Source organism: Dama dama, chromosome 30, assembly GCF_033118175.1.
Source record: "Dama dama isolate Ldn47 chromosome 30, ASM3311817v1, whole genome shotgun sequence".
In the NCBI taxonomy this organism is placed as follows: domain Eukaryota; kingdom Metazoa; phylum Chordata; class Mammalia; order Artiodactyla; family Cervidae; genus Dama; species Dama dama.
In genome coordinates, this window is record NC_083710.1 from 80,965,520 (window position 1) to 80,982,634 (window position 17,115).

At 41.9% G+C, this 17,115-nt stretch overlaps 1 protein-coding gene across 1 annotated transcript; it reads left to right on the plus strand.

Moving 5' to 3' along the window:
- Positions 1 to 14,364: 14,364 nt before the first annotated feature.
- LOC133049258 (protein SET) lies at positions 14,365 to 15,330 on the plus strand. The gene has a single exon (XM_061133229.1). It carries the CDS (start codon positions 14,374 to 14,376, stop codon positions 15,250 to 15,252), a length of 879 nt encoding a protein of 292 aa, XP_060989212.1. The 5' UTR covers positions 14,365 to 14,373; the 3' UTR covers positions 15,253 to 15,330.
- Positions 15,331 to 17,115: the final 1,785 nt, after the last annotated feature.

The window sequence follows — 17,115 nt, forward strand, 5'->3', positions numbered from 1 at the left end:
GGATGTCTCAGTTTACAAACGTGAAGACTCTAAAATTAAGTTGAGGCAATTCATTGCAATAAGTTTCTTTTATATACAGGAATACTGTTGTACACATTCATTCATGTTGAATCAATATAACAGGACAGCAGGCCTATTACTCTCCTGATAAAGACCAGCAGGAATATTTAAGTATCCTAGGTACACTTATTATTTTGATAGGAAATTGCTTCTGTGTATCTTAGCCTTATCACTCTCATGTATCTATAACCAGTGTATTTTTGGTTTCTGTTTACAGAAGTGTCCTTCATAAGGCAGTGCGGGAAGTTTGACAAGCATGATTTCCAGTAGCTTTATCATGTTTATTAAAAGCAGTTGGTATTCAAATAGCTCAATAGTGGGCGGAGGCGGCACACTTACAATATGTTCATTGATGAATCTTCTCCTTGGAAACAGCTCGTGGCAACTCAGGGAGAAGAACCCTTTGGTTCATTGCTCTCTTTTAAATGGTTAAAATCCAGTTTTGTATTCTGTGACAGCAACATTTTTACTTCTACTGGCATATACTTTCCTCAGATCATCCTAGTTCTCTCTGGACCAAATAAAATATATTCTTCTTATTTTTTTATTTTTATTTTTTTTAGCTGTGAGGTACTTGCAACCCTATGGGTCATTTCTTCTTGTAACTCCCTTAGGTTTTCCTTAGTCTTTTGAATCTTCCAAATTATGGTTTCCAGCCTGTCCTTTACCTGCTGTCCATGTGCCTGTCCTCTGTACTTAACCCCTTAAATGAGCATCTGTTCTCACAGTTTCCATCACCATCTGTTGGCGTCCAGCAGCTTCTATTATGAGTCAGGTACCTACATGGCTTCTCCCTCAACTGTAGCCATGCCAACACCATCATCACTTAAAAACCATCAGGACAGGGGTTACTGGTCAGACATCCTTCTGCTTTACTTCTTCCTCCCTGTTCCCAGATCCTATTGCCCTGAAATCAACCCTGAATACACACTGGAAGGACTGATGCTGAAGCTGAAGCTCCAATACTTTGGCCACCTGATGCGAAGAACTGACTCACTGGAAAAGACCCTGATGCTGGGAAAGATTGAAGACAGAAGGAGAAGGGGACGACAGAGGATAAGATGGTTGGATGGCATCACCGACTCAACGTACATGAATCTGAGCAGCCTCTGGGAGACAGAGAAGGACAGGGAAGCCTGGCATGCTGCAGTTCTTGGGGTCACAAAGAGTTGGACATGATTGAGCAATTGAACAATAACGACGCTCCCTGAACGTTTCTGGTCCCCGAAGGCAGGCCACAACATGCACAGTCTGTCATGCCACAGATTCTCACTGGTGACTTGTTACTAGAGCCCCTTCCAGGCCATGGGGCCTCAGGTCTGGATGGCCATAAATATCACCCTTTTTTTTTCTCTCCAGGCCATGTCACGCAGCTTGCAAGATCTTAGTTCCCTAACCAGGGACTGAATCCAGGCCCTCAGCAGCAAAGCCCAGAGTCTTAAACCACTGGACCACTGGGGAATTCTTGACATCACCCTTTCTAATATGGTCTGTCTCTTTTTTAATTTTTTTTCAATATTTATTTATTTGACTGCACCAAATCTTAGTTGAGGCACACACTCTTTTAGCTGTGGCATATGAACTCTTAGTTTCAACATGTGGGCTCTAGTTCCCTGACCACGGATCAAACCCAGGTCCCTGTACTTTGGGAGCATGGAGTCTTAGCAACTGGGCCACCAGGGAAGTCCCTGTTCTGCCTTTATCAGAATCACTGAGGTGGTGTCTCCTGTAAATCCAGACAACCTCTGCTCATCCTCTAGTTTCCCATTCATTCATTCATTCACACAGAAAATGCTACGAATCCACTTGGGTACCAGGCATCATGACACAGGCTGGGTACAGAGCAGGGAACCGCAAGGCATCTCCGGAGCTCACTTAACCTCATGTTTCAAGGACACTGAGACCCAGGGATTTTGGCTTGTGCTTCTTTGATGCTCATATCCACATGCTCCACTTGAGTTGGCCAAACATCTGATGACCCGCCATCCTCCAACCATTCTCAACTGCTTCAGCACCTTTTCACAGCTGTGTTCTCTGTCGTCTGCTGCCAATTCCGCATCAGTGACTCCGATTTCCTAACTTAACTCACAAAGAGTTTCTGTCTCTGCACGTGATTCGTCTGTGACCACGAAAAGATGTGATGTTTGGGAACAAAAGTGCAGAGGAGAGAAACACACCACCCCAGCAGACTTACTGCATCTCTTTTTATTTCAAAAAGCCCCCAAAGAAGACAGCAGTCACTGATCTATCTCTGGTCATCAGGTGTCATTACAACTGGTGCCACATCAAAATCAACAACTTCTCTTCTGGTTATTTATGTGCTCAAACTCTGGGGCCACACGAGTTCAAGTGGAAACATTTAGCTACAGTCCTGTTCATGAACACACACCTTTAACAGTAGACTTTAATCTCGTTGGGCTCCCCAGAGGGCACAGTGGTAAAGAACTGCCTGCCAATGCAGGAGACACAAGAGATGTGGGTTCGATCCCTGGGTCGGGAAGACGCCCTAGAGGAGGAAATGGAAACCCACTTCAGTATTCTTGTCTAGAGAATCCCATGAACAGAGGAGCCGGGTGGGCTATAGTCCATGGGATTGCAAAGAGTCGGACACAACTGAGCACACGCTCTGTTGTTGTGATGTTTAATCTCATTGCCATCACAGTTTGAGAGGGAAATTCAGAAAATTTCAGTAGTATCCCTCTGACTTCTCTCCTCAAGCTCATTTCTTTGCCATCAGAAGAGCAGCCTTCAGTGCCACCAGAGGTTTTTCATTCATTCATTCTTGCACAAATGCATTCATTAAAAAAAAAGATCAATCATCCAAACCATTGTGTTAGGTGAGGTAGATTTAGCTCTAACAAAACATACCTGGTCTCTTTCCTCCTGGAATTCCTGAATGCCCCATGATCCTGACATAGCAGACATGTTTCATTGAAAAGTAGGGACCTGATTCATTTAAGGGGCACCTCAGACCACTACACACTCATTCTGCAACCTCCACCAGCGAGTTTTCTTACTCTTGTCAGGCGAGTGTAATCTCCTCGGTTCTGTCTTGTCTCAACAAAAGTTTGAAGTGACGGACATTAAAGCCCTTGGCGCGTCACAGCGCTTGGACAGACTGTGTTATAGCTCTTGGGTCTCGAAGAGACTGTGTGATAGCTCTTAGACAGATCAGTGTTACAGCTCTGCGTTACAGCTCAGTTTTATTTAGAAAACGGCAGGAAAATACATCCTCGAGGCATGAGGGCATGCCGACTCAAAGACACGAAGAGGAGAGAGAGAGAGAGAAAGAGCATGTGCATGCAGGAGAGAGAAAGACCCCCACCCAACCTCCCAGGCCCTTTGGCTCCTCTTTTTACATGTTTTTTCCTCCCCCTGGGCCTGCCCTATGTAAATTGGGCCAGACAGGAGTGCTGTTTGTTCCACCTGAGTTCCTCACTCCTGTCCTCGGACCTTCCTTTGTTCTATTTTCTCAGGCTTTTCGCTTCCTTGTCTTTTAGCCACCACCATTTTAGACTCCTGTTTCCTATTCTAACTACCTAACACTCTTTCACTGTCTCGTTGTTAGCTCTACACCACCTCCTACTGAGTAGTTGATCCCCAATATGCACCTCTGTTATCTGTGCTACCAGACCTAACTAGGTTCACACTCTTCCTGAAACTTCCTTTAGCTGGAGCGCTTAGACTCCAATGGGATATGGAGAGTATTTCCTTCAGTATTTTCTTTTCCATATGTTTTCATGCATATTTTATTTTTAAAGATTTGTGCTTAAACACTGTTTTGTAACCAGCTTTTTTTTTTTTAATCTAGCAGTATCCTATGAAATCTTTCTCTGTCCATAAATTTGTAGGCACAGAAAACATTCACTGTCAATAAACACCACTTTCAAACATCCACCCTTTCTTGTCTTCGTCTCCTAAGCTTATTTACAACTCTATATGAATGAGGCCTTGCCAGGTAAACAGATATAAACACATCATCTAGACCTGGCAGCAGTGTTGAATTTGTTGTTAAGAAAGATATCAATGTGTACTTTGGAAAACAGCTGCATTTGATGTCACTGACTTTTTTGATCTGGGCGTTACAAACAATTATTATTTCAATATTTCTATTTCTCCCTCTTCCTAAAAAAATGGCCACAATTTGACTGCAGAACCCCGAACAACAAACCACTCTATGTATCTATATTGGAACAAGAGTTTCCTGCCTTTCCCCATATGCCTATTGTGTGCATACTGAAATCTTCCAGGGTACTTTAGCTCAGAATAACAATGGGAAGAGGAATGGGGGTGCTTATTCCTAAAGCTGGAGCTGCCAACGTCATGGTTTCTTAAAGTTAGACTATTCCTCTGGCCTAATCTTCTCCCAGGCAGAAAGAAAGACACTGAAGTCGTTCAGTTGTGTCCGACTCTTGGCGACCCCATGGCCTGCCAGGCTCCTCCATCCATGAGATTTTCCAGGCCAGCGAGATTTTCCAGGCCAGAATACTGGAGTGGGTTGCCATTCCCTCCTCCAGGGGATCTTCCCAAGCCAGGGTTCGAACCTGGGTCTCCCGCACTGCAGTCAGACTCTACCATCTGTGCCACCAGGGAAGCCCCTTCCAGGCAGAGGACATGTCCTTTCAGAACAAATGAATACACAGTCATACACTTTACGCCTTGGTTTTAAATCAGGGGGAAAGCCCTACTATTCCTGTCCTGCTGTCTGTCACCCAAATCCTTCTCTCCTGCCTCACACTTTCCTAGGACTGACCCTTCCCGGAGTCTCAGAGCCTTGGGTGACCGCACCTCTCTCTGCTCAGCTGAGTGTCCTGTCTCTCCATCTCCAAGGGCAGAAATTCCTCGCCTAGTTCCTCAAGCCCAGATCACCTCGACGCTCAGCTCTGGGCACCAGTGACAGGTGCCGTGTGATTTCTAGATATCCTGCACCCTCCTCTTACAGCCTTGACACCCCAGCACGTGGCAGCTTCCCCACGCTGGACGCCAGCAGCCCCGGGATTTCCTGCTCAGTGATGCTCTGCCTCTCGATCTTAACAACCAACAGTACTTACGGGAAAGTGTTAAAGATAGAATTGAGTGTAAAACTGAATATACTCCCTAGTCTAAATGCTTTGAAGAAAATAAAACAGTCCTCAAACACACACACACACACACACAAGCCTGTCAAAAAACCCATGAAAAGATGATGAAATGCTTTGAAAGTACCTGTATGGTAAAGTACTGAGCTCATCAGTTGATTTCCTCCCCGGTTATGCTGACCACAATGTAGAAACAGACACCTTCCAACAAAGCTGTTTTCCGAGGGCTTTGATTATTATGTGTCAGGCCTGGGTCTAAGCACGCCACATATGATAACATTCAGTTCTTACAAGAACCATTTCACAGATCAACGAACTTAGGGACAGAGCTGCACCAAGATATAAACCAAGACAAGGTGACTTACAGAACTATTAAATTAAAAATTAAGTATGTTATAAAATAGGTAAGAAAAAGAAAACCACCCTTCATGTTCTAATCACATGGCCTGGTTCTTTCTAAATCCTCTTGGATTGAGTATTGTTTGTGAAAATACGACAGACATTTTCATCTCTTAAAATTGAATCCACTGGTATTATAGGGTTCATGTTACAGTTACTCCTGCCACACATTTATAAAAATGTATCTTTTTTTTTCCAGCAAGAAATCATCAAACTCCTCATCAAATCCACCTAAATGTCACTTTTAGGTTTCTGAAGTCATTATTCATTTAGCCAGCCTTTTTCCTTGAAGATGAATCCTAGAAATAGTATATTATGATTTTATTATCTTTTCTCTAAATTGTGAAAGAATTTGAGAAAAAAAGCATCTACTAACTCCTATCTGATAATCTTACATCATGTAGTAAAGAGACAGCTGTCTTCACTTCCTAAAGATAACAAATGTCTTCATTTCCTAGAGTTAGTTTCAGTCTCATAAATTCTCAACAGAATGTGCTGAGAACATGAAGACTAGAAAATAGATCCGACTTAAGATATATGGGTGAATCAGTGTTTGTTTTTCTGCAGAGACTGTCTTACAGCAGAAAGGAGAGATTTAGTGAGAGAAATTCTTCTGTTATCCAAAAATCCAAAACTCAAAGTACTGTCAAGGATGTAATTCTGTTCTGTAATGTTCTTTGTTCTTCCAGGAAGGAAAATCCAGACTAAACAGAAGCTACCAGAGTTAACAAGTGGTGGTTCTTTATTCAATAACAACAACAGAAAACTGTTTAATCTAAAAGTTTCCAATACTAATGTGTTGGGCCATCCCAAGAAATGGGATGTTTCTTCTTTCCGGATATTCTCAGAGACAATGACTACAACCATATGGTAGATTTTTTAGAAAACACTTCTGCTTTGTCTGGAAGTTTGTAATAGATTACATTCCAAGAGACTTCCAATGATAAAATTAGCATATTCTCGAAGTATTTTTTATCAACTCTTAGGGTAGAAAGATGGTCTGTAAACTACTGTTTATAATTTAAGCAGAGAATCAGGCTTAAGCTTTACACACTTTTTTTTTTTTTTTTTACTTGAAAGAAGAGAGCAAACATTTATTGAAAGCTGGCTCTGTGCCAGGTACTATTGTAAGGTCATGATACCTCTCTGAAGTAGTTTTTGGCATTATTCCCACTGTACAGATTAAAAGTCTGAGGCAAGCTGGTCCAGATCTACATGAACTGGAAGCATGTCTAGAACCCAGGGAGTCTGTTTTGTCAGGAGAGCAGAGGTAGGGACAGAGAATTTGACTTACTTTTTAACTTCAAGAACTTTTGTACAACTCAAAGGTTTTGCAAGAATGATGAATTTCATTGCAATTTCTTTAAGACAAGTCAAATATGAAAATCGTCAGTTTTTAAGCATAAACAAACGACACCTGACATTTGCTGAGGATTCCTCATGCGCGAAGCTAAGAGCTTGGAGTGGATTATGTCATCAGTTGCTCCCCACACCCCAGCGAAGCAGCTGTCTCTGTTATCCCCATTTTACAGGGGACACTGAGCTTCAGAGAAGGTAAGTGTCTAACCCAAGTTCACTTTCTAACCTTTATCCCCATGACATTCAGCTGTGCATGCCTTTCAGTCTGACCTTTCCAGGGCTTTGTGAATAGAATCTTCTCTTTTCCAGAGAGCAGAGATGGGGAGTCTCCAAGTTCTAGCCTCTCCCAGGTCTGGGGAATGAAACCAAATTAGATAGAGCAAGGCAGCATCTCAGTTCCCTGGTGGCTCAGATAGTACAGAATCCACCTTCAAATGTAGAAGACGCAGGTTCAATCCCTGGGTTGGGAAGATCCCCTGGAGAAGGAAATGGCAACTCACTCCAGAATTCTTGCTTAGAGAAATTCCACGGACAGAGGACCCTGGCAGGCTCCATTCTATGGGATCCCAAAAGAGTTGGACACAACTGGGCACCTAAACAACAACAAAGGCAGCATCCAGACTGCAATGCCTGGAGCAAGTGTCTCCTGTTCCCTGAGTATCCTTCACTTTCAAAATTTAATTGGCCCAATGCAATGCATCTTTTCTTCTAATGGGCTCCTAGTGGCTGGAGGAAAGACGGACCGCTGCCTGAGTCTTAGGTCTGCCTTCACAGCAAGCAAAGCACTGCACTCGAGCAGGCGAACTAAGACAGAGCTAAGACTGGGCCCCAAATCCCAGCAGCAGCCCCTGTTTCCGTACTCTCTGCCTCCTTCTCTCCAAATGCATTTCTCATTTGGGTGCTTACTCATCGACGCCTTGGCCTGGCTACATCGGGATCCAGCCCTGCAAACACAGTGTTACACGCATGGTCTGGTCTCAGCAGGACCGCAAGGGCCACCCAAGATGGGTCACCGAACAGCAGAAGCCAAACCTTTCAAAGGGCTTCTCCAACCACAGGCTCTTCGTCTCTCGCTTCCTTTTGTCAACACACTGATGGAAAACAGAAAACAGATCCCCACCTTTTATACTGAGTCTACTTCTTAAATCCCAAAGAAAAGCAGCAAATTTTTTTTTTTCTGGTTCTTCCTACAAATACTTCAAAACAGGGTCATGACTTCCTCAAGGATTCTGGGCAGTTTCATTTTGCATTGTGAAAACTGAATTTTCTTTGACCTTTAAAAATCACTGGATTTGGTAAAGGAATTCAGGATAGAGTATGATGACCCAATACTCTTTTATACTGCACTCCGCAAGCCAAACTACAACAGCCCAGCAGTGGGAGAGAGCCTCAGTTGAATCTGTGTCGCCTGATTGATTACAAATTGGAGCGATCAGCTCACGCATGTAGGCTGAACAGCCTCTTTCCCACTTCTCTACTCAGGAGAGCCAGTCAATCCTTTTAACAAGCCCCAGCCTTTCTCTCCACATTTAGAAAGGATAGGCATTTAAAATTTTGTGAATTATTTTGGGCATAAGGTAGGAGTAAGAAACTTTTAAGAAAAGAATATCAGAACTAAAATTCACCACGGGCTGATGATACAAATTTTTAAGAAAGGTCCAGTTTCCTCCAGGCCATGACAGAGTTTTTAAGGGTTTTCATCATCCAATAGGGGCTTCCGCAGTGGGTAGAGGATCCTCCTGCCAAAGCAGGAGATTCAGGTTTGATCCCTGGGTCAGGAAGATCCCCTAGAGTAGGAAATGGCAACCCACACCAGTATTCTTGCCTGAAAAATTCCATGCAGAGAGAAGCCTAGTGGACTACAGCCCATGGGGTCGCAAAGAGCCAGACATGACTGAGCACACACACACATCATCCAACAGTCAAGGACAGGCATTCCATTCTAAGAAACCACTACTATCATTTAAATGTTACGAAAGACAAGTAAAGGAGATCATCTCCTTTTATTGTGGCTGCTTAATCTTGTAATGAGCCTGCAAGAGTTGATCAAAGAAGATGGATGGTGAAAACAGTGGTTTCCAAAACTTTTCCATAAATAGTATGGAAACTCAAAAGAAACCTTCTATTTATTTGTGTATGTGCAGTTGTTCCATTTTGCGATATGAATCTCCCAAACCTGGACAAAGAAGGTGAATGTTTTAAAACAGTAGTTTCCAAAGATTGCTAACATTCATCATTCAGGGAGGTTTGTAAACACTCTCAACCACCCTTCACCTCAGACATACAAATCAGAACCCCGTGAGCCAAGTATGGAAAATGCTTTAAAAAAAAACATTCCCCAGGTGATTCTTAACACACTCTCCCAGCACTGATCCCAAGAGTGATGGAATCACCAGTCTAGATGCTCAGAGGAGCAATCAGGTGACAGTCAAGACTTTATTTGGGAAAAAAAATCAGAGAGACTGGTATAAACAAGAAAGGCAAAATAGAAATCTGAAGCAAAGATTCTGAGCTATAACCGAATGTATGTATGCTCACTGCTCAGTCGCTCACTCGTGGCTGACCCTTTGTGACCCAAAGGACTGTAGCCCGCCAGGATCCTCTGTCCATGGGATTTTTCAGGCAAGAATACTGGAGTGGGCTGCCTTTTCCTACTCCAGGGGATCTTCCCAAACCAGGGATTGAATCCAGGTCTCCAGAGTCTCCTGCACAGTCAGGTGGATTCTTTACCACTGAGCCACCTTGGAAACCCGAATATGTGTGTGTGTATCTATGTCTATATCTATATAGACATATACATATATATATAGATATATATGTAGTATATTCTAAGTTTTCCTCAGAGAATGTTGTAATTATTTCAAAAATATTTGATGTATTTGAATAGATTTGATATACAAGGATATATTCTTGGCTTATGAGAAGTAGATTTAAGGGACTAGATCTGATAAACAAGAGTGCCTGATGAACTATGGATGGAGGTTCGTGACATTGTACAGGAGACAGGGATCAAGGCCGTCCACAAGGAAAAGAAATGCAAAAAAGCAAAATGGCTGTCTGAGGAGGGCTTACAAATAGCTGTGAAAAGAAGAGAAGCCAAAAGCAAAGGAGAAAAGGAAAGATACACCCACTTGAATGCAGAGTTCCAAAGAATAGCAAGGAGAGATAAGAAAGCCTTCCTCAGCGATCAGTGCAAAGAAATAGAGGAAAATAATAGAATGGGAAAGACTAGCAATCTCTTCAGGAAAATTAGAGATACCAAGGGAACATTTCATGCAAAGATGGGCTCAATAAAGGACAGAAATGGTATGGACCTGACAGAAGCAGAAGATATTCAGAAGAGGTGGCAAGAACACACAGAAGAACTGTACAAAAAAAGATCTTCACAGCTCAGATAATCACGATGGTGTGATCACTCACCTAGAGCCAGACATCCTGGAATGTGAAGTCAAGTGGGCCTTAGGAAGCATCACTATGAACAAAGCTAGTGGAGGTGATGGAATTCCAATTGAGCTATTTCAAATCCTGAAAGATGATGCTGTGAAAGTGCTGCACTCAATATGCCAGCAAATTTGGAAAACTCAGCAGTGGCCACAGGACTGGAAAAGGTCAGTTTTCATTCCAAACCATAAGAAAGGCAATGCCAAAGAATGCTCAAACTACTGCACAATTGCACTCATCTCACACGCTAGTAAAGTAATGCTCAAAATTCTCCAAGCCAGGCTTCAGCAATACGTGAACCCAGAACTTCCAGATGTTCAAGCTGGTTTTAGAAAAGGCAGAGGAACCAGAGATCAAATTGCCAACATCCACTGGATCATCAAAAAAGCAAGAGAGTTCCAGAAAAACATCTATTTCTGCTTTATTGACTAGGCCAAAGCCTTTGACTGTGTGGATCACAATAAACTGTGGAAAACTCTGAAAGAGATGGGAATACCAGACCCACCTCTTGAGAAACCTATATGCAGGTCAGGAAGCAACAGTTGGAACTGGACATGGAACAACAGACTGGTTCCAAATAGGAAAAGGAGTATGTCAAGGCTGTATATTGTCACCCTGCTTATTTAACTTATATGCAGAGTACACCATGAGAAACGCTGGGCTGGAAGAAGCACAAGCTGGAATCAAGATTGCCGGGAGAAATATTAATAACGTCAGATATGCAGATAACACCACCCTTATGACAGACAGTGAAGAGGAACTAAAGAGCCTCTTGATGAAAGTGAAAGAGGAGAGTGACAAAGTTGGCTTAAAGCTCAACATTCAGAAAACTAAGATCATGGCATCCGGTCCCATCACTTCATGGCAAATAGATGGGGAAACAGCGTCAGACTTTATTTTTTTGGGCTCCAAAATCACTGCAGATGGTGACTGCAGCCATGAAATTAAAAGACACTTACTCCTTGGAAGGAAAGCTATGACCAACCTAGACAGCATATTAAAAAGCAGAGACATTACTTTGTCAACAAAGGTCTGTCTAGTCAAGGCTATGGTTTTTCCAGTAGTCATGTATAGATGTGAGAAAGAAAGCTGAGCGCTAAAGAACTGATGCTTTTGAACTGTGGTGTTGGAGAAGACTCTTGAGAGTCCCTTGGACTGCAAGGAGATCCAACCAGTCCATCCTAAAGGAGATCAGTCCTGGGTGTTCATTAGTAGGACTGATGCTGAAGCTGAAACTCCAATACTTTGACCACCTCATGGGAAGAGCTGACTCATTTGAAAAGACCCTGATGCTGGGAGGGATTGAGGGCAGGAGGAGAAGAGGACAACAGAGGATGAGATGGCTGGATGGCATCACCGACTTGATGGACATGAGTTTGAGTAAACTCTGGGAGTTGGTGATGGACAGGGAGGCCTGGCATGCTGTGATTCATGGGGTCACAAAGAGTCGGACACAACTGAGTGACTGACCTGAACTGAACTGAATGAAAAGTAGAAAATTATTTTGAGGTTCCTCAGAGTTTAAAATTTCTTTTCTCTTGAAAGTATTGACATATGGAAGTGAGAGAGAAGGAAAGAACAATCCAACAAGCTCTAGTTCTGAAAATTTAAATTCCTATTTGCAATATTTATCTTAATCTCTGTGCTTCAGCTCCTGAGAGGAATAGTTAAGAAAGAAGAAAGTTTTCAGACTTGAATTTTATATATATATATATATATATATATATATATTTTTTTAACCCCAGGCAAATTTTATGATACATACTCAACTGTATTTTAAGCTATCAGTCTTGTATCTCATTTGATACAAATTTGTATCTTGTCTGACACAGGCCCCCATAATTTGTACTTTCCAGAAATAATAGGCAATTTTTAAAAATCCTTCCTCTACTTCAAAAGTGATACATGAAGCTGTATCGCCTATGAATTTCATAACGATAAAGAACAGACATAGAAACAGTGAAGCAAAGGATTTAACCTATAGATACTGCTAACTGAAAGATAAACAATAAATTAGTTGTTCTACCAGGGCAGTACAAATAGCGGCAAAAGCACTGACAATCACCCAAGCTTGAGGTCCTGGCTTTGCTCCTCACCCATCCCTCCTTTTCGTTCTGTTGGTTTAGCCACCAACACCTGCTAGCATCTGTCCTGTTGATAAACCCCCATCCTCCTCTGCATTTCCCATGTCAGTTACCTATCCTTAGAATTTCATGCCCGGCTTCTCCAACACCTTTCTTCACGGGCCCCCATTCTTACCCTTCTCCTGATTGACCTCATTCTTAGTTCTTGGCACACCAATACCTCCTACAGATAGCTATATACATTAGTAGGACTTAAAGACTGGAATGCTGGGTTTTATTTTTTTCTATCAGATCCAGAGCTTTTCTATTTTATCATGAATTCATTCATGTTTTTAAATATCATCCTCTTTCTTCTCCTCTCCAGTCTGCTTCATTGTTTTCTTTATTTCCTAAGCCGAATTGCTGCTTCCTTATCCCATTGTAGGTCACAGATGCCTTTGAGGAAATACATCATCTAAGAAACATGTTGCTCCAAAAATGAAAACACACAAGAATACATTTAAGTATCCACAGTATAATGCTATAATAATCAGTATATGTATATAGAAAGCTTGTAAGTAAAACTTTATTAAAGTTATTAAAGTTTATAAAGTTTATGAAGTTAGTTGCTCAGTCATGTACAATTCTTTGCGACCCCACGGACTGTAGCCCGCCAGGCTCCTCTTTCCATGGGGATTCTCCAGGCAAGAATACTGGAGTGGGTTGCTATTCCTTTCTTTAGGGGATCTTCCCAACCCAGGGATCGAACCTGGGTCTTCTGCATTGCAGGTGGATTCTTTATCATCTGAGCCACTAGGGAAGCTCTCATTAAAGATAGTAACTTTTATTATTTTAAGGTCCTTTTCCCCCTCATTTAATTATTTTTTGAACTATTGCTCTGTTTTTATATACTTAACCTCACTGGGATTTTTGTTTTTGTTTTGGGGTTTGTTTGGGTAGCACATGCCTAATATGCACTTCTTCATCTCTTTTATATTTCATTTTGAGCCATACTGGTATCCTAAGAGAACCATAGTCTGCTTATTTTTTTTTCAGAATTAACGCATTTTCAGTATATTATTTAATTGCTGCTTTAATTTCACAAAGTTTCGAGAATGAAGTTAATATAAGTTTTCCTTTGTGAATACTTTTCTTTAAAAAACTTCATCAAAATACTGAGGGGATAGTTTTCTTTTTCTTATTTTTCAAACTCAAAGTATTCAGCAGGCTAGATCTAGACGCTGGTGGTGGTTTAGTCGCTACGTTGTGTCCGACTCTTTGCGATCCCATGGACCGTAGCCCACCAGGCTCCTCTGTCCCTGGGATTTTCCAGGCAAGAATATTGGAGTGGGCTGCCATTTCCTTCTCCAGGGGATCTTCCCGACCCAGGGATCAAACCTGGGTCTCCTGCATTGCAGGTGGATTCCTTACCAAATGAGTCACCAGGAAGCCCAGATCTAGATGCTGGCTATCTTTAATGTTTCTGGTCCAGGATACCCTATCTTCATCTGCATGTTTGTTTTTCCTTCTAAAAGAAAATAATTACTATATTTCACTTAGGATAAGGGCTGTGATCCACGTGCTCTGATCTCCTGGAAGGAAGAGCACTGATGTGTGTGTTAGTGCTGGCTGTCTTCCACGAAACATCCCTGCCCCAGACAAAGTCTTCTTTTCATCTCCTTTCTTTGCATAATTGGAGATAAGTCTCACTCTTGATCCCTGCATAAATGACTCCCTTGGCAGCAGCATTCTGAAATTTCAAACTCCTAATGCTCCTGGAGCCCCTTTCCAGAACCCCCAGTCCTGCCCCAACCCCCGGGGGTCCGTCCCTGTCAACCAAGCATATGCTGTTTGGTGTGTCCGCCCTGGCCCTAGGGTCTCGTGAAGAAATTGCTTCAGAAGTCAGGTAAGTTCTCTGAGCTCGCAGTTCCCCTTTCTTCTCCTGTGAGGGTTCTTGGCTTTTTTCCCCCAGCATGGCCCCCAAACACCAGTCTTCTCTTCCACCCCAAGCGAAGAAACTGAAGAAAGCCAGACCGACTCCTGCCTCCAGGCCAGATGAGGCATCTGCTTCTTCAAATTTGCCGAAGGAAGAAAAAGAACAGCAAGAAGCAATTGAACATATTGATGAAGTACAAAATGAAATAGACAGACTTAATGAACAAGCCAGTGAGGAGATTTTGAAAGTAGAACAGAAATATAACAAACTCCGCCAACCATTTTTTCAGAAGAGGTCAGAATTGATCGCCAAAATCCCCAATTTTTGGGTAACAGCATTTGTTAACCATCCACAAGTGTCTGCACTGCTTGGGGAGGAGGATGAAGAGGCGCTGCATTATTTGACAAGAGTTGAAGTGACAGAATTTGAAGACATTAAATCAGGTTACAGAATAGATTTTTATTTTGATGAAAACCCTTACTTCGAAAATAAAATTCTCTCCAAAGAATTTCATCTGAATGAGAGTGGTGACCCATCTTCAAAGTCCACTGAAATCAAATGGAAATCTGGAAAGGATTTGATGAAACGATCAAGTCAAACACAGAATAAAGCCAGCAGGAAGAGACAGCATGAAGAACCAGAAAGCTTCTTCACCTGGTTTACTGATCATTCTGATGCAGGTGCAGATGAATTAGGAGAGGTCATCAAAGATGATATTTGGCCAAATCCGTTACAGTACTACTTGGTTCCTGACATGGATGATGAGGAAGGGGAAGGAGAAGAGGATGACGACGATGATGAAGAGGAGGAAGGATTGGAAGATATTGATGAAGAAGGGGATGAGGATGAAGGTGAAGAAGATGAAGATGATGATGAGGGGGAGGAAGGAGAGGAAGATGAAGGAGAAGATGACTAATGGAACACTGATGGATTCCAACCTTTTTTAATTTTCTCCAGTCCCTGGGAGCAAGTTGCAGTCTTTTTTTTTTTTTTTCTTCTCTTGTGCTCAGTCGCCCTGTTTTTGAGGTCTCTTTTCTCCTTTATACCATGGTTCACAACTTATTTGGGGAGGGGGGAAATATCTCTTGAGCAGAATTTAGTGGGAAAAGAATCTCTACCCCTTTCTGTTTCAAATTCATTTTTATCCCTTCCTATCTCAACAAAAACTATGGAATCAACACCACCATGCTCTGTGGGAAAAAAAAGAAAAACCTTCTGCTCCCTTAGCTCTGCTGGAAGCTGGAGGGTGCTAGGCCCCTGTGTAGTAGTGCATAGAATTCTAGCTTTTTTCCTCCTTTCTCTGTATATTGGGCTCAGAGATTACACTGTGTCTCTATGTGAATATGGACAGTTAGCATTTACCAACATGTATCTGTCTACTTTCTCTTGTTTATAAAAAAAGAAAAAAAAAAACCTTAAAAAAATGGGGTTATAGAAGGTCAGCAAAGGGTGGGTTTGAGATGTTGGGTGGGTTAAGTGGGCATTTTGACAACATGGCTTCTCTTTTGGCATGTTTAATTGTGATGTTTAACGGACATCCTTGCAGTTTAAGATGACACTTTTAAAATAAAATTCTCTCCTAATGAAAAAAAAAAAAAGAAGTCAGGTAATTCCGTCTCACCAATAGAACGTTCTAACTTGAGCCTTCACCCCCCCATATCAAGGGCTTCAGCAGCAGCTCTGTTCCTCAATTTTTGTACAAATCTCTGAGAAAGACAGTTGTGGTCTGAACCTTAGTTTCACCCCTCAGTCACAAAGTGTCTGCCTGCAATGCGGGAGACCTGGGTTCGATCCCTGAGTTGGGAAGATCCCCTGGAGAAGGAAATGGCAACCCACTCCAGTACTGTTGCCTGGAAAATTCCATGGACTGAGGAGCCTGGTGGGCTACAGTCCATGGGGTCACAGAGAGTCAGATATGACTGAGTGACTTCACTTTTCACTTTCAGATGGGCCCAGTCCCATCCATACAGAGTCTACAAGGAATGCCTTAGGGTCAACAGCCAAGGAACAAATGGTCTTCTCTCCATACCCGTAGGGTACAGCTTTCTCACTCTAACAAATTTCTCTGGTCATTTATCTGAACTCTGAGTAGGAAGGCAAAAAGCAGAATGAGATACCTGAGCTCAAAAATCATTTTTCCTAAAAGACCTTGCATTTAGCTACTTTTTTAATTCAGCATACAACGTTTATAGCATTGCTATTCTGATTTTACCCCGAGGTGTATTTTGTCAGCTGGATTTCAGCTGAATTTGTTAAAGGTTAACTTTAAAGGTTAAAGGTTATATACTGCAAAGGTCATCAATCCAAGTTACTATTTTATCTTCTCTTGTTCCTGTCAAAGAGGGAAGATGAGCCACAGATACTAAAAAGAAGGCAGATTTACCGCAGAAAGCGTGCAACTCATCTTACTCAAAATTATAATTTTAGGAAACCAACTTGAAGTTACGTCTATCCGTAACATACAACATATACCTATAAATTTATATAATATGTATATAATGATATATAATGTATATACATCAACTTAGAAATTTAGATAATCCATTTTTTCCCAGAAATATCACTGCTTGGAATTTGTCATGAAAAAATAACATTCAATAGAAATAAATCCTTATACTCTCATTATCAGGGCATTATTTACAATGATGAAAAGCTAAAAACAGCAAATATCCGGTGATAGAGGTATGGCCACAGTGAGACTATACTCAAAGAGGACAGCCTTATATAGCCATGTATAATTTTTAAGGATGAAAACTGTATAGAAACATGACAAATGCTT